This window comes from Malus sylvestris, chromosome 5 (assembly GCF_916048215.2).
Source record: "Malus sylvestris chromosome 5, drMalSylv7.2, whole genome shotgun sequence".
Classification (NCBI taxonomy): domain Eukaryota; kingdom Viridiplantae; phylum Streptophyta; class Magnoliopsida; order Rosales; family Rosaceae; genus Malus; species Malus sylvestris.
This window is the reverse complement of record NC_062264.1, coordinates 7,358,663-7,386,150: the sequence shown is the minus strand read 5'-3', so window position 1 is coordinate 7,386,150 and position 27,488 is coordinate 7,358,663. Positions and strand designations below refer to the sequence as shown.

Sequence of the window (27,488 nt, the reverse complement as noted above, 5' to 3'; positions counted from 1 at the left end):
TAGAGAGAAAAAGAATCAAAGAAAAAGAAAAAGATATATGAAGTGGGGGAAGGCCGGATCCTTTTCTTAGGGATCCCAGAAATTTCGTAATCGTGATCGTTTATCGTACATCATGTGGTCAGAAATAATTTGAAATTTAAAATTTAAAATTAAATATAAATAATACTTAACGAAAATTGATTGCACGATGTAAGATAAACGACTTCACGAAATCCTCGAAATTTCCAGAAAAAAAAATCCAGCGAGGATCCTTTTCGGTGGGGGAAGGGGGGAAGATATCCATGTTCATCATTCTTTATACTTTTTCCATGAATCCTTCTCGAAAAGCTGCAAAATGTTGCACGGAGCTGCCACGTAGCACATCTGTTGTGGGTAAGTCACTTTGACGTGGCAGTGCAACCCCCCACCCACCCCAAAGACCTCCACCTTCCCACATTACCCAACTACATAAATACCCTCTCTTGTGCCCCCTTGGCCCTTCACTTGCTCTCTCATATGCTTCTCTCTCTAATCTCTCTCTAAGTTCTAAGTTATAAGTTCTAGACACATACCTCTATTATTACTTCAAATAACTATTAACTAAGAAACTACATATACAGTAGCAGCAGAGATGGATTTTAATGGTGGAGATCAAACTCCCAACCGATCAGATCACTCACCGGATCACTTGCCCTCCTTAATATCTTCCTCCAATTGCTTTCCCATCACTCTCAAGGTAACAATTAACAATATTCGCAACTGCATGTCACGGTTGACCAATATTTAAATTAACTTGACTCTGCCTTAGCTAGTTACCTATTTTCTCACTGGAGGAACAATATCCAGAACAACGACCTCAACAATTTATAAGATATCTTGAGAAAAGATTCTTATACAACATGTCCATCTTCCTATGCACCTCGGCGTCTAAGAAACTTCTGGACAGCCATAGTTCCTTCTTTTATCTAAAGACGAAAGGGAAAATACAACAATAAAAGTTAACTTTTGTTAAATAACCATATGTAGTTTGATTTAAAATCGAATTGTGAGTTGACTACAATTTTCTTGACTGTACGTAGTAGTGCTTAGTTCACATACAAATATTTATGTATGCTGCTTATGATGATGATGGTGATGATGCAGTTCGTGGACGTGTGTTACAAAGTGAAGATAGACAACAAATCACAGTACAGAGACTGTTTGTTTGGTCACAAGGACAAACCCGGACAAGAAGAACAAGAACGGACTATTCTGCATGGAATCACAGGAATGGCGTCCTCCGGAGAAATCCTAGCCATTCTCGGCCCATCAGGAAGCGGGAAATCAACGCTCCTCAACGCCCTTGCCGGCAGGCTCAACCGCAAACATCAGGGCACCGTCCTTGCCAACGGTCGAGCCCTTACCAAAACCGTCCTCCGTCGGACCGGCTTCGTCCCTCAGGACGATGTTCTCTACCCTCACCTTACCGTCCGCGAAACCCTCGTCTTCTGCGCCCTCCTCCGGCTCCCTCGCACCCTCTCCAAAAAGGAAAAAGTCTCCGCCGCCGAGTCCGTCATTTCCGAGCTCGGCTTGCACAAGTGCAAGAACACCATAATCGGCAACACCTTCGTACGTGGCGTGTCGGGAGGGGAGAGGAAGAGGGTGAGCATAGCGCACGAGGTGCTGATGAATCCAAGCTTACTGATTCTGGACGAGCCGACGTCGGGTCTGGACTCAACGGCGGCGCACCGACTGCTAAGCACGCTGGGGTCGCTGGCTCTCAAGGGGAAGACGATCGTGACGTCGATACACCAGCCGTCGAGCCAAGTGTATCAGATGTTGGACTCGGTGTTGGTGTTGTGCGACGGAAGGTGTTTGTATTTTGGAAAGGGGAGTGAGGCGATCAACTACTTTGGATCTATTGGCTTCGCGCCGGCTTTCCCCATGAACCCTGCTGACTTCCTCCTTGATCTCGCTAATGGTATGTTACCTTTTCCTACCTTTTAATTATTATTTAAGTTTTTTTTTGGAAGATAATTATTATTTAAGTTAAATTGATTTCCTAGCTTACTTAAATTCTGCCAAAATCTGATGTTTTGTTTTTTATTCTTTAACTCAACAAATGTTGGTGCGTAACCAAGATTTGAATAATGCTTTATAAACTAAATTTGTAAATTAAATGATGTGTTATTAATAAAAAATATATATACTAATTAACATTTAAGTAATAATTCAATCATCAACTTTTATGTCATTTAAGTAATAATTCAATCAACTTCCACATCAGAATGATGGGAAACATTTCTTCATCTATTTGAAAGCTAGCTCCCTCACTTGTGAACAACTAAATTGTGTTCGACATAAAATATGTGTGGTCATTAGAGTTGCCAAAAACTAACACTAATATCATAAATAAAGTTGAGATTTCAACGTAGAAATAATTGGTTATGCTGGAATAGTGGACAAATAGAATGAGTGATTGGGGTGATCCAAACATCCAAAGTCAGTCCCAGTCAGGAGTAGTAGAGAGAGACCAGACATATATATGTGGGGCAATTACTTCTCCATACTTAGGATGTGAGTTACTGCTGTGGATCGATGTACTTATTGAATATGTTATGGACTTGTATCATGGTTATATATTATATGGTATGGGTGATGGGTCGCTACATTCTCATGGCTGCGTCCTACTTATCGAGGGTGTCATGGCGCATTGATCATTAACTGCCACAAGTCCACAACTTAGGTTGTCAAGTAGCTATTTGTGCTTAATTATTAGTGTTCTTTAGAGGAAGACACGGCATTTTTTAATTCTTAATCCTGATTTTCGAGTCTCAATTGTGAATAATGTAATAAATAAATATCATTAATATACCGTTTCCTTTGTTAATAAACAGATATTTAGCAAAGGCAAATCCAGATTAAATATCAATTTTAATAAAGAATTTAAAAACACAAAAACCAATTTTAAGAAAACCACCAATTCCTTCTCATTTGATTTGGATCAAGTCACAAATTATAGGCAAATACTCTTATAAGCATAGGAACATTTATTTCCTTTCCTATGCACATGACCTACATACCACTGATTCTATTGCCAGAAATTGTCGCCAACAACAATCATTGGGGCCGCATGTATTTTCATGTCACCGAAAAAGTTCAAGTCACTTTTAATAGCAACTTAAAAAAAACAATATGTGCGACATTTTCTTGTGCAATTATGTTTTTTCGTGTTGGTCCATTCTTTTTTTTTTTTTTTTTGTATTTTTTGACTTGTATACACATTAAAATTATAAAACTTATGAGAAAATTAATTACTTAATATGTTTTTTTTAATATCATTGTTGGATAGTGATATTGAGAATGGAAAGTTTGATCGACAGGTCTCTAAAATTTGATCGTCTGGTCTTTAAAAAAAATTGTTCAACTAGTTGAAGGAAAAAAATTATCCAGTCGAAAAATGGGATAGAATTGAATGACAATCGTGTAATTATTTTGAATTATTTTAATATTTTATAAAATTTGTTTTGATTGATTTTTTTAGTTATACTTATACTAAAACATTTTCGTTAAACGTTTTCTTAGGTATTTAACTAAAATATCCCTATTTAGTATTGGATATTAATGGTGGTCATATTAAAAATGCTTTGGTGCTCTCCACGTGTCTGTTTTTCTTTACACTAGATGGATGATCTTTTCTTGAATTGGAGAGCTCGATCACTACTTATGCCGCACACGGATTTAGATCCTCTCCGGATCCTTCATTGGGGATCATAAGGATCAATGCATCATAATCCTTCATCAAAGATTGTACAGCAATAATTTTTTTTATATTTTTCACACAAAAGAAGATTACTTTACTTTTAAAAATATAAAAAATATTTAATTGTGACCGCATGATTATGCTGCATTGATCTTCGAAATCTCTATTGAGAGAATGCGGAGAAGATCTAAATCCCACATACACAATCTCTCTCTCTCCCTAATGTTTTCTTAATGTTTTGACCATTGACTGGTACCTGAAAAAGACTCTTTGTTTATTTAATCCTCACTGGCATCCTTTTAATAATAAATTAAACGTGTATAGAAACTTACATATTGTATTATTAGAATATGATATGGGTTCTATGCAAATCATTCTATTTTTGTTTCAAAAATTAAAATAAAAACAAATCATTAGCAGGTGGGGAAGGATAATGCTTTATGCGGTGCAGAGCCACCCATGGTTTTCATTGATGGATTTCGACTTGCAAAGTATTCCTAATTTAGTAGGAGGCCGATTAATGAGGGAGAAATATGCGGTATGGGATAGTGTGCTGAGGAACGAAATAATATAGTATGCAGAGTGGGATGTTAGCCACTACCACCATATATCATATATCCTTAATTTCAACAGCGATTCAATTATCTATTTTATGGGCTACACGTCTTAATTTGGACCGTCCACTGAATCCCATCACTTGAATTCCCAATAAAGTTGACCTGTCTTGTTTCATTGAGGATAGTGGATCATGCATGCTATGTTGCTTCGTAAAATACACGCTCCTTACGTCAGGAAGACAACCCTAGCTCGCAACTTAAAAGAAAAAGGCACACGGCTAAATTTCTATTGGGTAGGAACACCGACTGTCAATCTTGAGCTACAGTTCTGGGAACCTGGAAAATTTCTCTGTTCTAACATGTAGCCAACGGCCACGATGCTTCTACCATTTGTTTAAAATCTCGAAATTACTAAACTCACTCCACCATTGAAGGATCAAGTTTTAGCATGGCATTGTTTGAGAACCTAGAATATTGAAATGGGACTGGTTTATCGGCTTCAGTAGTTGTCAAATATTATGTCAGACCAATACACAATTAAGCGTAGAACAAGTGCTCTTTGACTAGATATCTGGGAATTTTAATCCTTTTTATTCTTGTTCAAGGCAGAAAATGATAAACTTTAGAGCATTAGATAAACATAGAGAGGTTTCTTGTCCCTTGTTTAACTTGTCCTTTAATCTATTCCTAGACAATATAATGAGATATACATTGTGGATTGAGATGGAGAAATTGATGACAGAATTAGTGGCGCGAGAAAACATCTATTAGTTAAGGAAGCATAAACATTTGGAAGTTGGCAAATCATATCATTGTCTCTTTATTGAATTGGCTAATCTTCTTCCTCTTTGGTGAGCCCTTCATATATGTATATTACTCTTTTAAATTATCTATAAAACATATTCTCGATTGCCGCCTAATCTTAATCTTAATCTTAATAGATAGATTAGCCTATATTTTCCATCATCTTAATTAAATGATATTAGTACTTATATAGTAGCATAAGACTGCAAAATAGTATATATCTATATGTTGTTTTTATCGGGAATCATACTTGCGTCCCACTTTTGGTAAAACCTCTTTGATCTCATTTAACTGATTTTTCCTAAACGAACCGTTTTATGAGGAGTTACAATGAAACGATTTCTGAAATAACGTTACTTAAGGTGCAACTTTTAGGGCTAATTGTGTTTTATAACAATTTTAAGTATGTCCTCAATGATGCGAAATCACACAAAATGATATAATTATTTGATCATTTGATTAAAAAACAGTCGTTTTAATGTTTTCGTACATAACCGTGTATGTCAATATAGTCTATCTATGTATGATCATGATATTTTTAACTTGAAATTATTGAGTAGGAATTTGGATAGTGGACTGGATATATAGTCCAATACCGCAACATGATTACAACAAATTTTCACCTCAACTTAATGTGAGCATTCGTTTAATTTGGCCACTTTGAATAATTTAAGTGGGTTTTCTTGGTCACTGTCTATGCCTTTTTTAGTTTGAAAATTAAAAAGTTCAAAAGTAAAATTAGTATAAACATTTCCACTAAATTAAATCAGAGTAAGTGGTGGCCACCCCTTTAGTGGCAGCAGCAACATTAGTGGATGCTCACCTTGTTAACTTATTATTTGTTTGCACATGATGACACATATGGGCTATGTTTTCAACCATTAGATTATATAGATTATGTTTTCAACCATTAGATTATACGTAGTAGTATAATCAAATAAATATGACTATATGAGTTCCACCAAAATTTGCTATTCGGTAAACGGACCAATGTGATGACTGATGATTTAAAGTAAAATAAATAAATGGACCAATGTGGTCAGCCGCATCATACTCAGTAATTCCACATTCTTTTCAATGTTTTAAACGAAATATTGAATCCATGCAGATAGATATCTACTTTAGATTATGTAAACAACACTTGGACCCTGACAAGTAAGGAAATACCATCCTTACATTTGTAAGGTGTTGATGAACTATTTATTTTATTGCTAAATGATTTTATAATGAAACATCGTCTTCCTCATTGATATTACAATATTATTAGACTAGATTTAGGACTTGAGCATTTTTCATTGTTGTCATGATGATTATTTTTAAGAGAAATTAGGTTCCCATTCCTCTTTCTTATATTCCATTGATTAAAACCTTATTTCTTTGCAATTTTTTATCAAGGTCCTTAGGTTTTAATGAGTGTCATTATTTCAGTAATAAAATATTTACATATTAGCATAATTAAATTAAATTTCTAAAATATATTAATTTAGTATTAGAAATGTTACATTTGGTATGTTTGTGTGTGTGTGTATATATATATATATTTATGGCTATACTTTGTATCATATATTTTTATTTTTAGTTTGTACCCAATTTTAATTTGCAACCCTTTTTTGAATCTGTACTAAATTTCTTTTTAGTTGTACCCATATATTAATTACTTTTTGTGCCCTTTTCTTTAAAAGATTTATTTGTAGTCTAGTTTTTATTTTATTTTATTATTTTATTTGTACCCATAATTTACCCATTCTACTTTATAAATGTACCACTTGTTTATATGTAAAATGTACCAATTTTTTTTTTTTTGGTAAATGTACCATTTTTTTTTATGTAAAATGAACCCAGTTTTTAATGTAAAATCTATAAATTTACCCCTTTTTCAATTTCAAATGTACCCTTATTTAAAAATATAAAATAAAAAGTTTTATTTTGTGAAAAACTAAAAAATCTGATAAGTGTAAGACGAATTATCAATCTTTGTAAGATTATAGGGAGAAATTAATACTAAAATTTAATATTTTGTCTTTCAATTAAAGTATTCAAATTAATAAAATTTTATTCTAAGATTTTGGTATAATAAAATTTCAATCAAAATAATGTATCTATATGAATTTTTGGGTACATTACTATACAGCTTATTTACAATTTTTTAACACTATTAATACATTCTTTTGCTATTTATGATTTCATATTATTACATTGTTTTTATTCATTTATTCAATAAAAATTTTTGAAAACTTTTTACCGTAGCCGTTTCATATTATTACATTGTAATATAATGAGGGACTTTAAATCTAGGATTTATATGCCATATATATACACACACAATATGGGATTATAAATCTCATAAATGTCAAACATATAGAAATATACATATTAATATTGATATAATGAGGTTTTCAAAGTCAAGGGACTTTGATAAAAAAAAAAATTGAATACCATTAAGGTTTTAGTTAAAGAGTGTTAGTAATTAGGGACCGAATCCAAATTCTTTCTTATTTTTATTATTAATATGAGAATATTACGTTCGGCTATCTATCTTTTGATAGACCACTTAATGGTTTCGATGAAGTTAATTTTCTAGATAATGAAAGTTTAGATCAATATTGATTGTAAAAGACTGATGTTTTGAGTTAGATGGTGTAATGGTTGATGAATCATAGTGACCACAAACAAATGTATCAGTATGTAGATTTATAAAATAAAAATAAAAAGTGTCTTTAATGTTCTGCCATAAATTTGGGCAATTTCTTTAGCTGCCATGGTCTTCAATTCTTGGGAGGATTGAAATTTTACTGTCTGGAATTTATCCATGTGTACTTTGGTGGGAGAACTATATATACCTTCCAAAAAAAGGGATTCAAATTAGAAAGTAACTAATTCATTGAACTATGTATGCAGGAGTGTGCCAACTTAATGGTCTAGGCGAAAGGGATAAGCCCAACATGAAAGAAATCCTTGTTTCCTCATACAATACCTTGTTGGCTCCCAAGGTGAAAGCTGAATGCTTGGACAATACCAGTGCAGCAACAAAAGAAACGACTTACGTTCAGAGTCATTGTTCAAAAGAGCGGAGAACAAGTATTGGTGATATTGTTTCCACTTGGTTCAACCAATTCCATATTTTGCTGCAAAGAAGCCTCAAGGAACGAAAGCATGAGTCCTTCAACTCGCTCCGAGTTCTACAGGTAGTGGCCGGTGCATTGTTAGCTGGTCTAATGTGGTGGCAATCAGATTATTTAGATATCCAGGATCGTTTAGGCCTTCTCTTCTTCATCTCTATATTTTGGGGAGTCTTACCTTCTTTCAACTCGGTATTTGCATTTCCCCAAGAACGTGCCATCTTCATTAAGGAGCAGGCCTCGGGTATGTACACTCTCTCTTCGTATTTCATGGCTCGAATGGTCGGAGACCTACCGATGGAGCTTATTCTTCCTACAATCTTTCTTGTCATGGCTTACTGGATGGCTGGATTAAAAGCCGACATGGGCGCTTTTCTATTAACATTGTTGGTTCTACTCGGCTACGTGCTAGTGTCTCAAGGGCTTGGCCTTGCTTTAGGCGCGGCAATCATGGATGCCAAACAGGCCTCCACGATAGCAACAGTGACAATGCTAGCTTTTGTGCTGACTGGAGGATATTACGTGCATAAGGTTCCGTCTTGTTTTGCTTGGCTCAAATATATTTCTACTACCTTTTATAGTTATAGGCTGCTAATCAATATCCAATATGGGGAAGGTAGTAAATTATCATCCCTCTTGGCCTGCTCATCTCATCACCATGATCATGCAGGTGATCACAAAGCAAGTTGCAAGTTTGTCGAGCAAGATGTCGTAGGGCAAATTAGCCCTGCGACGAGCATATGTGTCATGTTGTTTATGTTTTTCGCATATAGGTTAGTGGCTTACCTTGCATTGAAACGCAGTAAAGTTTGAAATAATTCATACAATAATTACTTGCATTTGGATTCCTTGTTCTTCGAAAGACCTCTTTAGTTGTAATTCTCCGAAATGGATGAATTTATTTTTCTTTGTGTTTGTTTGTACAAGTTGATAGATCGTCTGTTAGCAACACTGTAATCGTTCAATGGTATCGATGAAATGCAATAATATACCAATCTTGTATATCTTAAAATGTCATATACTAATGAAGTTACATTGATGAATTAATTCATATATGTTACATTGTAGTTTATTTTTTGGTCAATACATATTGTAAGCACCTTAAAGCAAGCGATCTGTTTGATACATAATTCAAACTTTAGCCATACCACAAAGAGAAAGGTCATTCCGAATGTGCATGCGTAGGTTCCAAGGTTTTAGACGAACCTGCGAGATGTTATCTATATATGGATTGAGGGCTTCCTTGCTTTCACCAATTTACGAATAAGCTATTGCTCTCCGATGCAATGGAAAATTTTTGGTGGAAGAAAAAAAAAAGAATAACTAAATCTTGGGGGCAATGGCCTATGTAAACAAAAACAATTTATTTACACACTTGTCATTACTATACGCGAGACAGTATTACTATAGTTGGACATATTTGAAGTGTGATGAATATATACTTCAAATTATTAACCTATGAATCTATGAAGGATTGAAGAAAGAAACAATGGCAGAAAGATGAACAAGGAAAGAAGATGAAGGAAATGCTCTCTGTATTTCTCACAATAGTCGAATACAACTTAACCAAAAATGATCTCTACAACTTCCTTTTTATAGTCATTAGGCCTATTACAAAAGACCCAAATACCCTCGCTAACTCAATCTAATGTGACATGGCTGCAGTGCCACATGGCACAATCATATGGTTATTACTCCCCCCTCAAACGAAGCTGAGCTGCTAAAACTGAGTTTGCTGTAGACATGAATCCTAATCCAATCTTTTTGCAATGCTTAAGAAAGATAGGACTATGTAATCCCTTTGTGAACACATCTGCCACTTGATCGTCAGTTGGAAGATAGTGAACCGTAAGATCACCTTTCTTAACCTTTTCATGTACAAAGTGATAGTTGGTATCTAGATGTTTGATTTTGGATTAGAAGACAGGATTTGAACTCAATGCTAAGGCTGATAAATTGTCACAATATAAAGAAGGTGGTATTGATATGTATTGATGAATGTCCTTGAACACTGATCGAATCCAAAAAATATCCGCTGCACAGTGAGCCAACACTTTATATTCAGCTTCTGTAGAACTCCGAGACACAGTAGATTGTTTCTTCGACTGCCACGAGATAGGATTGTCCCCAAGATATACTGTTGATGCACAAAATCGGAGGTCTTGGAACAACATAAATCCGACCGTGAATCTGCAAGTAAAGTAAATAACACAAGATATATCGTGGTTCACCCCAAGGTTTGGGCTACGTCCACACTGATATTGTATTTCTGAGGGGGAAAGAGAGAGCCTCTGTAATGAATCTGCGAGGCTCTGAGAGTGAGAGCTTGAAGGGGTGAGAAGCCTTAGGAATTGGCCTCTCTCAATTGTGAGGGTGAGGGGTCCTTTTATAGAATAAGGCTCCTCACTTATTACATATTTGCCCCTTCCTTTATCACATAATTACATTTAAGTCCTATGAGTATTTGTATGAGATCTAAATATGAGGCCCTAAATATGGTATAAACAGTAGTCCCCCAAGTCTTCAATCAAGAGTGTCTTTTGGCTGGAGACTTGGAATTCAGTCCATGTGTGGGCCGAAGTAACTAGATCCTGTTTTGAACTGATGCTTGATATGAGGCAGTGCTCAATCTGAAATGATGCTCAACTAGAAGTAGCACATGCTGCTCGGCTGCTCGGCTCGTGGCTTATGTTACCTTAGTTGGCTCGGCTTGTGGCGTTGAAGGTGAGGGAGTCCCTTTTATAAAATAAAGGCTCGCTTCTCAATACATGAATGATGGGCTAGAGTTGATGCTCGTGGCGAGGCGGTTGCTCAGTAGGCGGCGATGCTCTCTAATGGTGGTGAGGGAGTCCCTTTTATAGAATAAGGGCTCGCTCCTCAATACATAAGTGATGGGCTAGGAGTGATGCTCGCGACGAGGCGGTTGCTCAGCTGGCGGTGTTGCTCTCTAATGAAGGTGAGGGAGTCCCTTTTATAGAATAAGGGCTCGCTCCTCAATACATAAGTGATGGGCTAGGAGTGATGCTCGCAGCAAGGCGGTTGCTCAGCTGACAGCGTTGCTCTCTAATGAAGGTGAGGGAGTCCCTTTTATAAAATAAGGGCTTGCTCCTCAATACATAAGTGATGGGCTAGGAGTGATGCTCGTGGCGAGACAGTTGCTCAGCTGGCAGCGTTGCTTTCTAATAAAGGTAAAGGAGTCCCTTTTATAAAATAAGAGCTCGCTCCTCAATACATAAGTGATGGGCTAGGAGTGATGCTCGCGACGAGGCAGTTGCTCAGCTGGCGGCGTTGCTTTCTAATGAAGGTGAGGGAGTCCCTTTTATAGAATAAGGGCTCGTTCCTGAATACATAAATAATGGGCTAAGTTCCCCAAGTATTTTTCATGAGGCCCAGTTGAGGCCCAATATATGGTACATAATGTAGTCCCCCAAGTCTTCGGTTAATAGAGTTTGTTGGCTGGAGACTTCAAATTGAATCCATGTATGGGCCGAAGTGGCGGTTATTCGGAGACGGTATTTGTATACCCTGCACTGAAGCTTTGTAGGTGAAGCTTTGCAAGTGAAGCTTTGAAGCTAGAGCTCTGTAAATGAAGCTTTCGAAGCTGGCTCTGTAAATGAAGCTTTTGAAGCTAGAGCTTCTGTAAATGAAGCTTTTAAAGCTAGAGCTCTGTAAATGAAGCTTTTGAAGCTAGAGCTTTTGTAAATGAAGCTTTTGAAGCTGATTGACATGAGTAATGCTCATGAATGCTTATGTGGATTGACATGAGTGATGCTCATGGATGTTGACATGAGTAATGCTTATGAATGTTGACATAAGTGATGCTCATGAATGTTTATGTATGATTGGATGAGTGATGCTCATGAATGTTTATGTATGATTGACATGAGTAATGCTCATGAATGTTTTGAAGTACTGGACGTACTTTTGATCACCTGGTTGGTGGCATGAAGAAGAGTACGGGTTGTACATTTCATCACCTGGTTGGTGGCATGAATGGCTAGTTGCCAAATGATATTAGAGTATGGGTTGTACATTTCATCACCTGGTTGGTGGTAATAGCGGCAGGTTGCCGAATAATTGTGGAGTACTGAGCGTACTTTTAATCACCTGGTTGGTGGTAATAGTGGTAGTTTGTCGAATAATTGTGGAGTACTGGCCGTACTTTTGATCACCTGGTTGGAGCTATTTTGGGCTTATGGGCCTTCGCCCTCTACACAACATTCCAGCCCATTTATTTTGGGCTTTGCCTTTTTTTTTTGTTTTTTTTTTACTCTCTGATGGGGTTTATACAGATGTCTCCGAAAGATAAGAAAAATAATTTACATCATTCAGAAATGAGAAAAGTAAATCACATCATTCTAGTGGGGTGTTTATTCCTTGCTTTTGCTTTCTCTTTTGCTTTCGCTTTCTTGGAGGACCGCTCTTTTTAGGAATAATGGTGCTCGGTGTCTTGTCAATCCAACGTCCCAAGGCACTGACACAAAGGGATGCTGGGACCTTGTAGTGGGATGACAACAGCTTGGCATCATTAAATGTCTGAATTCCTTTACTTTCTAGTTGTGTGTTTAAAGAAAATCTGCTTTACCTTTACTGCTTTTCCACCACACAAACTCCAATCTTTATCTTCTCTCTGATTTCTCTCTCTTGGTCTTTCTCAATCACTCTTTCTCTCTTCAATCTCTCTATACGCCGAGAAAGCCGACAACACTCTGTCCGAAGAGATATCAAACGGGACGTTCCTCACGTAAATCTTCCTGGCCGAGACGTCAGCAGCGTTGGGGTTGCTGCTGTTTAAACAACGTCGCTAATCCGGCGGAGGCGAACTGCATGACGCTGACTCTACCGTCGATTTTCTTGCTCGATTTTTTACGGGACATAGCTCTGACCATCTCCCTTCCTCTAACGCCAGATCCACAATGTTAATCATTAGCTGAAGTGCCATCTCTGTCCATGTGCTGCACTATATGCATAGCAAGCTGAACTGCTGTGTACATCGACCATGCTACTCTAGTAAACATGTCTCTATTCTTACTCAATGAACCAAAACATATACTAATTTTTCAGTAATTGTGTACATGTTGTGCCATGCAAATGCTGGATATGGTTCAATGGACTCTCCAGAGAAGATGCAATACTTTTTGGGGTAGTTGGGTAGGCTGAAAGCTTCACTTTGCTCGACCACAACGTATGATCACTTGCAAACTGGGCGAAAAAACCCATGATAAACTGCAAACTAGGCGAGTGTGATGATCCAGTCATCCTTGTGGGCACCTATATAAATGCTAGTGCCATCACATGGCGGTGGTGCAAAAGAAGATGGTGATCCCTAAAGGAGTGAGCAAGTGCAGAGCAGAGTATTGTGATCGAATGGTGCACAGAAGAACTCGTCTCTGCCCTGGTTGTAGAAGTAGTCCAAGCGGTCGTTGACGTGGCCCACGAATGGGAGGACGTAGTCTCCGGGGATGTTCTTCAAGGGAAGGGGCTTGTTGGCTTTGTTTTTTTTGAGGTAATCATCAATGACACCGGCATTGGCAGCGAAGTTGGATGAAACAGCAGTGAAAGCAACGGCCGCCAGGGAGGCAGCCTTTCTTCCAGCAGCTGCTTGATTATTTTGTGTGCTAGGCCGTTGGGCCTTGATTGTTACTATTTTGGTCTGAGCAGCTGATTCAACTGGAGACATGCAAGTCTTCTTTGCTTTTGCAAGTTCAGATCTTCCGGCACCGGAGACTGCATAGTTGTATGCCAACACACTCGAGTTTGTCACTGCCATTTGTTTATCTCCTAGTTTCCTCTATAGCTTTTGAGGAGAAGAATGTAATTTGGATGTATGATCAGGAGTGATTGTGGTGGGATCGTGGCGGATAAGGTGAGTGGACATACTCAGGAGTTCCCTTCGCTGAAAGAATAGAAGGACTCGCTTGCCCAACGAGACCAAACTTTGATGCCAACTGAACTTGTTTAAATCTATGTATTTTGTAAAGAGAGAGAAATGAGAGAGAAAAAAATGGGAGTGTTTCAGATTTGGATCTTTTCTGTTTCTGGGTTTTTTGTGATTTTGCCAATTTTGCAGATTCACGATGGAAGTGAAAAATTGAGAGATAACCGACATAACTTTTTGTGTCGATTCCCACACACGGCGCTAAATGTTGATGCACAAAACTGGAGGTCTTGGAACAACGTAAATCCGACCATGAATCTGCAAGTAAAGTAAATAACACAAGATGTATTGTGGTTCACCCCAAGGTTTGGGCTACGTCCACACTGATATTGTATTTCTGAATGGGAGAGAGAGAGCCTCTGTAATGAATCTAAGAGGCTCTGAGAGTGAGAGCTTGAGGGGGTGAGGAGCCTTAGGAATTGACCTCTCTCAATTATGAGGGTGAGGGGTCATTTTATAGAATAAAGGCTCATCACTTATTACATATTTGCCAATTCCTTTATCACATAATTATATTTAAGTCCCCCGAGTATTTGTACGAGATCTAAATACGAGGCCCTAAATATGGTATAAACATATACAACAAATACTGTTATTGATCTTCTTGTATTAATGTCTACTGCACAATCTGAGTCTGAGAAGGCTGTGATGTCAACACTCTTGCTCTTTGCATATTGAAGACCATACTCAACAGTACCCTGTATATACCTCAAGATTCTCTTAACCAAGAACATATGCATATCAGCTGGTTGTGTCATAAACTGACAAACCAAGTTCACTGAATGAGCTATATCGGGTCTAGTGAAGGTTAGATATTGTAAAGCCCCAACTATGATCAAATAAAAAACTACCTTCTCCTACAAGAACCTATGTATGAGGCTTTGATGGTGTTGGAGTAGGTGTGCAACTGTCCATACCTGCCTTCTTTAACAGATCTTTAGCATACTTAGCCTGAGTTATGAACAAAGATCCATCATCTTTATATTGTATATGCAATCCCAGGAAATATGACAACCTCCCCATATCCTTAAGGTTAAACACACTAGCAAGATCATCAATCACAACTTGTATTTTGACTGAATTTGAACTAGTGAGAATTTTGTCATCAACATAAAGCAATAGAAGGACCAGGTCACCATCATCCATTAAAAAAAAAAAAAGACTAGTATATGAAAGTGATGATTTGAAACCAATAGTTGGAAGATAGCTCGTGAACTTAGAATTTCAGGCTCTTGGAGCCTGGAAGCTTGTTTGAAACCATAGAGTGATTTAACTAATCTTCACACATGATTAGAACATGTAGGATCCACAAAACCTTGTGGTTGCTTCATATATACCTCTTCCTCCAAATCTCCATGAAGAAAGACATTTTTAATGTCAAGCTACCTTAATTGCCAACTGAACTAGGCAGCTAAAGCTAAGATTATCCTTACTGTAGTATGTCTAATTACAGGACTAAAGGTCTCAGAATAGTCTAAGCCTTGTTCTTGAGTATAGCCTTATGCCACCAATCGAGCTTTGTATCTTGAAATAGTACCATCTGGATTTCTCTTTACCTTGTACACCTATTTACTTCCAATAACAGATCAATTCGATGGTGGTGGAACCAATAGCCAGGTTCCTTGAGTTTTCAATGCATCGAACTCCTCTTGGATTGCAAGCTGCCATTGTGACTTAGTTGAAGCAGCTCTGAAAGTTTTTAGTTGTTCACTATCTGTAGTATCAGCTAAAAAGGAAAAACCCCCAGAGATTTGCTCACTGAATTCACTATAATGATCATCAGTACATAATTCTCCAAGTTGCAAAGAAGACAACTGAGGCAATGAAGCAAGATATTCCACATAGCTTTTTCTGGAAATAGCACTAGTTTGTAATCTGGTTTGAATACAATTTGGATTTGTTTCTGTGATGACTGAGATGATTAATAGGAAATGAGGTAAATGGAAGGATTACCTGTAATTGTGCAAGGTCAAAGACATGAAGCAAATGAGTAATGTTTGGTGAAGAGGAAAGAGTATGTGATGATTCAGATCACTGAATTTCTGACTCAATCGATGCACTGTCTCCAGATTGATCCTCAGATGTACTGTTATGAACTTCATTAGTTTTAAATACTATCTGATTCTCATTACTTGTTTGAGAAGATACTTCTGTTGCAAAATGAAGAAATAGTCTATGTGGAACTTCCTGTGCTTCACCTTGCTGACTGCTTGATACTGGTATAGACATAATAACAGGCACATTTCTTGATTCTTGATAATCATCATGTTTCTGTGACACTCCAGTCCTATTATAATTGGTCATTTTTGCAGGAAATAACAATTCATCAAAATGTACATGTCTGGAGATAATGAACTTCTTGGTTTGCATATTATAGCAAATGTAACCTTTATAACCTTGTGTATATCCCAAAAACACACACATCGCTGACCTTGGTTGTAGTTTGTTCATATTGTATAGTCTTAGCCATGGGAAGATAGCTGAACCAAAAACCTTAAGTGATAGGAGATCAAGTGCCTTCCTATACAACCTCAAGTAAGGAGAACTATATGATAAACTTTTGCAAGGCATTTTGTTTATTAAGAGTATTGTGTGCGCACAAGAAAAATACCACAGCTCAGAAGGTAAACCAACATTAGTGAGTAGAGTAATTGCAGTTTCCACTATGTGTCTATGTTTTCTCTCTGCAACTCCATTCTGTTATGGAGTGTAAGGACATGATATTAACTGCAATATACCTTTATCAGCAAGAAAAGAAGTAAAACATTTTCTTGTATATTCACCACTTCCATCTGTTTGTAAGGACTTAATTGACATACCAAACTGATTAAGAATGAACTTATAAAACTTGACAAATATCGAAAACACATAAGATTTATTGCTCATATGAAACATCCATACAAATCTTGTATTTATCAACAAATGTTACATAGTACCTACCCCTATAGAGATCTTATAGAAGCTGGTCCCCAGATATCTGTGTGTACCTTTTCAAAATGAGAAGTACATTTATCTATCCTAAGTGGAAATAGAACCCTAGACATCTGTTTGAACTGAAATGTTTGACTGTTTTAACATTCTAGCTACTATATCATGAGTTGGATGCCCAAGCCTTTGATGCTAAATACTATGCTGCACTGCATTTCCCAAATAAGCCTTTGGACTCCTTATAGCAAACTAAGAACCTTTTAAACTTGTAATTACAGGGATCTGGAATAATTCATCACGTATAAACCAGCTTTTGTTGTCAGCACACAATTGTTTCACAGAAAGTAAACTCCTAGCAATAGCTGGTACATGTAAAACTTTATTAAGATTCAGGGAATGTGTTAGTGTCTGAAGGATAGTTGAACCAATATGTTTAATTGGTAGACCTGTACCATCCCCAATAGTTATCTTCTCAGACCCTTCAAATGATGTTACTTGAGATAGGACATTGAATCAGGGGTTATATGATGTGACGCAGCAGAATCAACAACCAAGCATCTTGAGACATAAATGTTGAAGTCTGGTGTGCATTCATTGCAGACAATGATGATGTTGGAGGCTGACCTTGATAAGAATAATTTCCTCTTTGATCGCAATCCAAGGCAGAATGACCTCTCTTACCACAGATTTGACACTCAACAAAACTAGTAGTTGGAGCATTTGTGTTCCTGTGAAAGCAATTGACTGCAGTGTGTCCTCTCTTGTTACATATTTGACATTCAATTACTACATTGGCCTTAGCTTCAACATTTCCAAACCAAGTGTTATTTCCAGTACCAGATTGCCTTGAACCACTTAAGTAAGGATTAGATGTGTTCCCAGAATTAGTATATCCTCTTCCTCTAAAGCCATTGCTTTTCCTGTAACTATTTCCCCATCTATAATTATTTCGTCCTCTATAGTTATTGACATTATTTGTAAATTGACCATTTGAAGACTGTGATCGAGGTGCGTTATGACCACTAGAATGAGTAGTAAGCCCATAACCATATGACTTAGGTGAAGAATAATATGGTTATTAATTGGCATGAGTTGAAGAATTCAAATCATAAAGCATTACAGTTATAGTACCAGCAGTTATAGCATGAATATGATCATGACTATGAGGATTTGAACTTGATGTAGATGAACTAGACCCAGAACTGGACCCTTGAACATATAAAGCAGACAAATTCTGAGTAATTGCAGTCAATTCTCCCTCAATTTCTCTCTCAGCACCATGTAGTAGTGCTCTAAATTCTTTCAAAGTAAGTGTTGATTCCCTGGCCAAAATGACTATACGAATGACCCTATATTCTTTTGGCAATCCAGCAAGACCTGCTATCATTATGTCATTATCCGAGATAGATTCACCTGCAGCATTGAGCTGCTCCCTAATGTGCTTAAGTCTCAACATATATTTATTAATCGTATCTGACCCTTTCTGAATTGTATGTAGTTCAGTTTTCAGGTGATTAACTTTAGACTTAGAAACTGAGGCAAACTAATCAACAAGATTAATCCAAGCTTCATATGTTGTTCTACAACCAATCACATATTTCATGGCTTCATCAGTTAAAGTAGCTAGAAAGAGACTCAATAACTCCATATCAATTGTTTCCCACTTAATATATTCCACTGCAACCTCCATAGTTACTTCAGCTTCAAGACTAACAACAAACTTTGGTGGACAAGGAGTTGTACCATCAAAGTGACCAAACAATTTATACCCTCGCAAAACAGATTGAAACTGAAATGCCCATTTTGCAAAATTGTCTTCCCTAAGCCTGATGGTAATCATACCCAAAACACATTCAACATTGAATACAGACGCAATCATAATTGAATTATTGACACTTTCACAAATCAAGAAACTATATGATCAACAATTGTACTGGAGAGAATAACACTTTATGCAGATCAAGAAAGCTTCGAACAAAGCAACTATATGATCAACAGATTGACACTGTACGATTGAAAGATTGACACTTTCTTGCAAACAAATCTTGAGCAAAGAAAGAATGAGACTTTCTTGAAATTACTTTAACTCTTCAATTTGCAGAACTACTACAACCAACCACACTGTATGATCGAAAGATTGACACTTTCTTGCAAAAAAATCTTGAACAAAGAAAGAATGACACTTTCTTGAAATTACTTCAACATTTCAATTGGCAGACCTACTACAGCTAACCATTGCACCTCAAACAAATCCAACCCAATTCACAAAATCAAGAGAAACATGACAGAATCTCAATCCAATTATGGTGCAGATACCAAGAAATAACATTTGAGAAATCAGCAAATAACCCAGATGATGAAAGTTAAACAATATCACCTGACAACGAATAACCCAGATGAAGAAAGTTGAACAATATCGCTTAAAATTGAATAACCGAGATTAGGATTCAATTCCTCAGTAAATCGCAAAAACCATACAGTCCAGCGATCGACTCCAGCAACCTAATCGATCAAGAAACATTAGTAATCCCCAATAAACAACACCAAAGTAGCGGAAGAAGCCCTAGGATAGGATGAGACTTTTCCTGCTCTGATACCATATTAACCTATGAATCTATGAAGGATTGAAGAAAGATAAAATGGCAGAAAGATGAACAAGGAAAGAAGATGAAGGAAATGCTCTCTGTATTTCTCATAATTGTCGAATACAACTTAATCGAAATTGATCTCTACAAGTTCCTTTTTATAGTCATTAGGCCTATTACAAAAGACCCAAATACCCTTACTAACAACCTCTAACTAACTCAATCTAATGCCACATGTCAACAGTGCCATATGACACAATCATATGGTTATTACAAATTATGTCCCATAATGTTTAAAAACATTGCTATTGTTTCTTTGACATAGATACTCTCAGCAATCTCGCTACGCATGTGATCCTGCTTGCTTTTGGTATTCCAAAAAAGCAAATCTTAATCGACCCTATATTTGAAGGGGAGTGGAATTGAAAGCGAAAAGTGAAGGAAAGAATGCCAGACAGGCCGATCATTCAGCTAGCATCTTGCATTTGAGCCTCCATTTGACTAGGCAGCCCACACCTAACCCATGCTAATCCTACACTCATTCTATTGTTTCTTTGTCAGTCTGTTCTAAAGCAACTTACCCTTTCTTTCAAGACTTGGACCAATTAAGTTTTGAAAACACATACTTGGTAACTCGAAGGTACACAACTTTAGTTCCATTATGTAACCTATTTACATATTGTCGTCTTTGCTAATCCCAATCAGTTAATGACTCTCCACTACGAAACCAGCAACAGTACCAAGTTACTATTGTAGCTATAACTGTAATGATTGACATAATTCTTACTTTGGTCTCTGAGATTTGAAATCGATAGAAGTGGTCCATGAGTTTGTCCACCATAAATCCTTTTGCTCATTCCGTAAAAAATCTTAATTAAATAAGGATAAAATGACAAAAAAAATCTTCAATTTTTGTCAAATCATTTTGGACCATTATTTATTAAATTGAGGGTATTTTTGTGATTTTGGTCCTGATTTAACATAAATTTTCACAGAGTGACCAAAATAATTGTTGGTGGTCAAACTCAGGGACCAATTCTATCGATTTCAAATCTCAAGGACAAAAGTGACGAATTATGCAGGCCTTTATAAAATAGAAAACTAGATTTTTTTGGGCAAAAATAGAAAACTAGATTTTAATCTCTAAATAAGATGAATTTAGATTAATGCTTAGTACAAGATTCAAAATTGAGTTTAGTCCCTTGGTTATTTAAATGTTAGCATTTATATTCCATGTCATTTTATTCAGATTAATGCTGGTACACAAATTCATTATAGTATAGTTCGATACAGACATTTCAATACAAAACATTTAGATACACTAATAGATTAACGATTATGGTACTCAAGATCGAATAAAATGCCAATATAATTCGTTTTGTTCAATTGGCAAGTCAATTCCTTCTTGCCTGCTTTGTCTCTGCTTGAAAGCTTTTGTGTTCACGTGAACGGTTAGGGTTCCATTTGTCCACATTCTTCCTTTCCATCCAGAGGAATTGGGGCTTGATTCTTCCGTGTAGTTGATTCGCTAATTACCCTTCATGATAAAGTCCATGAGCTCAGGAAGAGAAGTAGGGCCTTCGGTCAACCAAGAGAGGCCCAACCCTTCCTGATCATTCTCGTTGCGTTTTTATTTCGAGCTGATCAGTCAGCTTCTAGCCACCATCGAGAATGAATAAGAATTGCTAAGAATGTCCTAAACCTAGTGACAATTCAATAAAATTTGTCTCGCCCAACCCCCCCAACCATCAAGGGCTATCGATGGAAGTTCCAGAGCAGGCGGCTGGTATACCACCATAATGGAACTTCTTTTTATTTATTTTTATTCGAATAGGATTTATGTACTTTTTTATGCCAATGTTGGTGACTGGAGATAACTTTCTTCAATTATTCCTAGGTTGGGAGGGAGTAGGTCTTGCTTCATACCTTCAACCAACCATCGCTCTCCACCGTTCTTTTATCTCTCTCCACTGACGGGCACCATGCTCAGTTCTACATGGATTTGTCATCCCATCTCGTGCTTGACTATGAGCTTGATTTTTAGTAAGGGAACGAATTTCGGGGGGAAGCTATTCTATTTGTTGTAATATATTTTGATACAAACATTTCAACAAAAAGAAGTCAATTTAATATATTTTGGCACAGTCCTATACACTTATGTATTTACATAATTTTCTTATGTGTCACTAATTTTTTTTAATGTTTTCTCATTAGGTTTATTTATAATTAGAAGAACTAAAATGTGCATTTAACAAAATCAAAATTTAATGTGGAGCCTTTAAATAAAACAAAATAAATAACAAAAATAGAATATAAATTTTAATAAAAGTACACTTCAAATAATTAAAATCAATATATAATCTAACACTACAATTTTTTAAAATTTTATCTTTTTCAAGTACTAATGTTAAAACCCTTTATAAAAATTGTTGTCCGGTTTCATCAAATGAGTTGTAGATTTGCTATATATATATATATATTAATTTACCTCTTAGTTATTATTATTGGGGCTATTTGTTTTAGTTTTGGGTCATTCCAATGAAGTTTGAGTCCAATTTGTCTTTTATAAGTCCAACAAATCCTTATATGGCCAACCCAAATAGATGTGACAAGTCTGGTGCTTTTTAAACTAAAGCATCATGTTCATCTCCAGTTTTCTTATTTCTTCTACGGTTCTTCCATCGTCTTTTCATTCTTATCTCCTCCAAATTATCTTCACTAGATGTGTTCTATACGCACTAGTATGGTACAGATGGATGATTTTGCAGAGGCTCGAAATGATTCGTGTGCAATCTATAACAACAACAACAACAAAGCATTTTTCCACTAAGTGGGGTCGGCTATATGAATCCTAGAACGCCATTGCGCTCGGTTTTGTGTCATGTCCTCCGTTAGATCCAAGTACTCTAAGTCTTTTCTTAGGGTCACTTCCAAAGTTTTCCTAGGTCTTCCTCTACCCCTTCGGCCCTGAACCTCTGTCCCGTGGTCACATCTTCGAACCGGAGCATCAGTAGGCCTTCTTTGCACATGTCCAAACCACCGTAACCGATTTTCTCTCCTATTTCCTTCAATTTCGGCTACTCCTACTTTACCTCGGATATCCTCATTCCTAATCTTATCCTTTCTTGTGTGCCCACACATCCAACGAAGCATCCTCATCTCCACTACACCTACGTGTTAATGCTTCACCGCCCAACATTCTATGCCATACAGTATTGCCGGCCTTATTGCCGTCCTATAAAATTTTCCCTTGAGCTTCAGTGGCCTACGACGGTCACACAACACGCCGGATGCACTCTTCCACTTCATCCATCCAGCTTGTATTCTATGGGTGAGATCTCCATCAAATTTTCCGTTCTTTTGCAAGATAGATCCTAGGTAGCGAAAACGGTCGCTCTTTGGTATTTCCTGATCTCCGATCCTCACCCCTAACTCATTTTGGCCTCCGTTTGCACTGAACTTGCACTTCATATATTCTGTCTTTGATCGGCTTAGGCGAGGACCTTTAGATTCCAACACTTCTCTCCAAAGGTTAAGCTTCGCGTTTACCCCTTCCTGCGTTTCATCTATCAACACTATATCGTTTGCGAAAAGCATACACCAAAGAATATCATCTTAAATATTAAGTTTGTGATCTTCGCTAGATTGCTCCGGTCATTAGTGTGGATAAGTATGTAAATGGATAGAGACAGGAAGCAAACACAAGATGTACGTGGTTCACCCAGATTGGCTACGTCCACGGAGTAAAGGAGTTCTCATTAATTGTGAAGGGTTTACACAGTATATAGGTTCAAGCTCTCTTTTAGTGAGTACAAGTGAATGATTTAGTACAAATGACATTAGGAAATATTGTGGGAGAATGATCTCGTAATCACGAAACTTTTAAGTACCGAAGTGTGGTATTGTCTTCACTTGCCTTATCTGTCTCATAGGTAGATGTGGCATCTTCTTTGGAAGTACTCTTCCTCCCTCCAGGGGTGGTATCTTTAACTGGTGGAGATGCACAAGGTAATGTATCAATTTCACTTGACGCTTACTTGTAGTTTCAGGCTTGGTTAAGCGTGATACAAACCATGTAGTAGGAGTCCCCCAAGTCGCCAAGCTAGGGGATCTGCTGAAAGAGGTGACAGACAAGGTAAGCAATCAGAGCTCCAAGCAATCAGTCCCAGATCAGAAGTTTGATTTCGAGTTCCGGCTGATTGTTATCCTTCTCCTTATCTTGCAGGTAGCATGAAGGATAAAGAGAAGAAAATGTGAAAAGGTGATATGAGATACTTTTGCTTTTGAAGAAGTAACTTTCCACAGGCTTATTCTTGAACTGGGCTGGAGGGTTTTCTTGTTTCCGCTAGAGTATAAGACCGACTGAAGAATTTGAGGGTCAAAACAAGTCCATCAAATCTAGAGTACGTTCGACCCTGCTGATATGGGATACTTTTGCTGTTGACAAAGTAGTGGATGTATCGGCACGTGTTCTGTTGCGCTTGTCTCCACATGCTTCCTTGTATCCTTCTCACTTGCCCTATTTGTTCCTTAGGCAGATGTGGTATCTTCTCGGGAAGCATAAGATGTTGAAGATGAGTACTCGAGAGCAATGGGGTTCCAGGCAGTCAGTTACGGACTAGAAGCTTGATTCCAAGTGCTGACTGATTGCTCTCTTTCTCCTTGTCTTGCAGGTAAGAACAAGGCCAAAGGAAAAGACAGGGAAAAAGCATGATATGGGATACTCTTGCTTTTAACCCTGATGATATGAGATATTCTTGCTCTAGTGTAGCTTGTTTGCAGAGGTATTCTCGTGGGGAAAGAAAGCTGAGTATTTCGAGAGGCTTCGTTGGGAGTGCCCTCTCAGATATGAGGAAGGGTTGAGCATTTTTGCAGGTCTGCCTGTCCGTTGAGGATGGAGGTCGACATATATAGGAGTCTCCCTAACAAGGAGTAATACTATTCTTTTACCCTACTTGGTCATAGCACGGTAGTGGGAGCTGCCAGCTTCACGTGTTTTAACTCTGTCAGAGCACTTTGAAAAAGTGGTCTGTGGTATCTGGAAAGCTGATGTTACGTGTGAAGATTACAGACAAGCTTTATCCAAGGAGATCTGGCTCTCGAAGTTGAGAAAGCGGTGTGAGGATTACAGACAAGCTTTATCTAAGGGGCTCTCGAAGTTGAGAAAGAGGTGCCTCTTCGATTTTCAAACAAGCAATCCTGTCGGGGATCTGTCTCTCGAGATTCGGAGAACGGTGCCTCTTCGATTTTTGAGAAAGCAATCCTGCTAGGAGTCTGGCTCTCGAGATTCGGAGAGCGGTGTCTCGTCGCTTTTTGAGAAAGTAATCATGTTGGGAGTCTGGCTCTCGAGATTTGGAGGACGGTGCCTCTTCGATCTTGAAGCAAGCAATCTTGTTGGGAGTGTTTTCTCGAATGTGAGTAAAGGTTAGGCCTGTTTGCTAGTCTACCTTGCCACGGAGCACAGAGGTTGACCCACAGGAACTTTCCAATTATCCAGCAATGATCATGTTCCTTTACCCTTGTGGGTAATAATATGGTAGCTAGACCTTCAAAATTTATGTGTCTAAACTTTGTTAGTGATGTTTCTTTGCTATTCTTTTACCCTTCTTGGTCATAGCGATGTAATGGGAGCTGCAAGCTTCACGTGTCTAAACTTTGTCAGAGATTTTTGGCAAAGTTATCTGTGGTACCCGTGAGCTGATGTTGCGTGTGGAAAGTGAATGATTGAACAGTAACATTCACGTGCTTTCTACTTCACTAGAAATCTTCGACAGAATGCCTGTAATTTCCGTAAAGTTGAGTGTGCATGTGACAGGTGCTGACAAGGCTGAAAAAGCAGGTGCCTCTTCGATTTCTGAGATCGGCCCTCGTGGTCTCTGAGCAGCCCAGCTTTTGAGAAAGCAAGCGCCTCTTCGATTTCTGCGATCGACCTTCGTGGTCTTTGAGCAGCCCAGCTTTTGAGAAAGCAAACGCCTCTTCGATTCCTGAGATCGGCCCTCGTGGTCTCTGAGCAGCCCAGCTTTTGAGAAAGCAAACGCCTTTTCGATTTCTGAGCAGGCGCCTCTTCGATTTCTGAAGCTCCATCGAGTGCGGATTTTTATAGAGGCTGGTATTAAGTTCCAAAGCACACTTGAATCTCCACCAGTAGAAGCTCCCTTCTTACATTTCTAAGATCTTGATTTGTTCGACCTCTTTTCTCTTCAACACCTTTGAAAATGTCTGGCCCCTCCGACCGTCGTTTTGACTTGAACCTTGTTGAAAAGGCAGCCCCGCCTTTTCCAGACAACATATGGCACCCATCCTTATTATCCCCTACTGGTCCTCTTACCGTTGGGGATTCCGTGACGAAGAATGATATGACCGCTGCGGTGGTGGCCAGGAACCTTCTCACTCCCAAAGATAACAGACTACTTTCCAAACGGTCTGATGAGTTGGCTGTTAAGGATTCTCTGGCTCTCAGTGTTCAGTGTGCAGGTTCTGTGTCTAATATGGCCCAATGCCTATTTGCTCGAACCCGCCAAGTTGAATCATTGGCGGCTGAAGTGATGAGTCTCAAATAGGATATTAGAGGGCTCAAGCATGAGAATAAACTGTTGCACTGGCTCGCTCATGACTATGCTACAAACATGAAGAGGAAGCTTGACCAGATGAAGGAATCTGATGGTCAGATTTTACATGATCATCAGAGGTTTGTGGGTTTGTTCCAAGGGCATTTATTGCATTCGTCTTCTAGGGCTGTACCGCGTAATGAAGCTCCAAATGATCAACCTCTGATGCCTCCTCCTTCTAGGGTGCTGTCCAGTACTGAGGCTCCGAATGATCTCCCTCCGGTGCCTTCTCTTTCTGGGGCTCTGCCGACTGCTGAGACTTCTCCTAAGCAACATTTGTGAAGGCTCCCTCTTGTTTGTTTATTTTGACTCGTGTATATGTACATATTTGTAACTTCTTAGAGATATCAATAATAAGCTTTGTTTCATTTCAACGTATTGTGTTAAATACACCAAAGCCTTCTTCACTAAGTTCTTTGAATTTTTCTTTTGTTGAAGCTTGTATGTTGAAGCTTTGTGAGTGGAGCATGTAGGTTGAGGTAGTGTTCCCTTAATTTCCCGAGTGAGGAAAACTTCTCGATTGGAGACTTGAAAAATCCAAGTCACTGAGTTGGGTCGGCTATATGAATCTTAGAACGCCATTGTGCTCGATCCTGTGTCATGTCCTCCGTTAGATCCAAGTACTCTAAGTCTTTTCTTAGAGTCTCTTCCAAAGTTTTCCTAGGTCTTCCTCTACCCCTTCGGCCCTGAACCTCTGTCCCGTAGTCGCATCTTCTAACCGGAGCGTCAGTAAGCCTTCTTTGCACATGTCCAAACCACCGTAACCGATTTTCTCTCAGTTTTCCTTCAATTTCGGCTACTCTTACTTTACCTCGGATATCCTCATTCCTAATCTTATCCTTTCTCGTGTGCCCACACATCCAACGAAGCATCCTCATCTCCGCTACACCCATTTTGTGTACGTGTTGGTGCTTCACCGCCCAACATTCTATACCATACAGCATCGCCGGCTTTATTACTGTCCTATAAAATTTTCCCTTAAGCTTCAGTGGCATACGACGATCACACAACACGCCGGATGCACTCTTCCACTTCATCCATCCAGCTTGTATTCTATGGTTGAGATCTCCATCTAATTCTCCGTTCTTTTGCAAGATAGATCCTAGGTAGCGAAAACGGTCGCTCTTTAATGTTAATTAGTGAGTCATCTTGTATTTAGAATGAGGTGGAAATATAACTTCATGCAATGCTATTGCCTATTGGTGGTTACAAGTACGATGCATTTCTT

The 27,488-nt window shown here is 38.1% G+C and overlaps 1 protein-coding gene and 1 long non-coding RNA gene across 2 annotated transcripts; one reads left to right on the top strand and one right to left on the bottom strand.

Moving 5' to 3' along the window:
• The first annotated feature begins 496 nt into the window (after positions 1–496).
• Positions 497–9,203, top strand: LOC126622104 (ABC transporter G family member 25-like). The gene is made up of 3 exons (XM_050290760.1): positions 497–715; positions 1,123–1,939; positions 7,981–9,203. Exons 1-3 carry the CDS (start codon positions 611–613, stop codon positions 9,012–9,014), a joined length of 1,956 nt encoding a protein of 651 aa, XP_050146717.1. The 5' UTR covers positions 497–610; the 3' UTR covers positions 9,015–9,203.
• A 13,245-nt stretch (positions 9,204–22,448) lies between these two features.
• Positions 22,449–27,184, bottom strand: LOC126622120 (uncharacterized). The gene is made up of 2 exons (XR_007623337.1): positions 27,072–27,184; positions 22,449–22,744 (listed from the first exon to the last, which is right to left on the bottom strand). It is a non-coding gene; the product is annotated as an uncharacterized LOC126622120 (long non-coding RNA).
• Between the last annotated feature and the right edge of the window lie 304 nt (positions 27,185–27,488).

Coding starts and splice junctions, on each gene's coding strand:
- LOC126622104 (XM_050290760.1), top strand. CDS start 611: ATGGATTTTAATGGTGGAGATCAAACTCCCAACCGATCAGATCACTCA. Junction 716..1,122: donor GCTTTCCCATCACTCTCAAG/GTAACAATTAAC, acceptor GTGATGATGCAG/TTCGTGGACGTGTGTTACAA. Junction 1,940..7,980: donor CCTCCTTGATCTCGCTAATG/GTATGTTACCTT, acceptor CTATGTATGCAG/GAGTGTGCCAACTTAATGGT.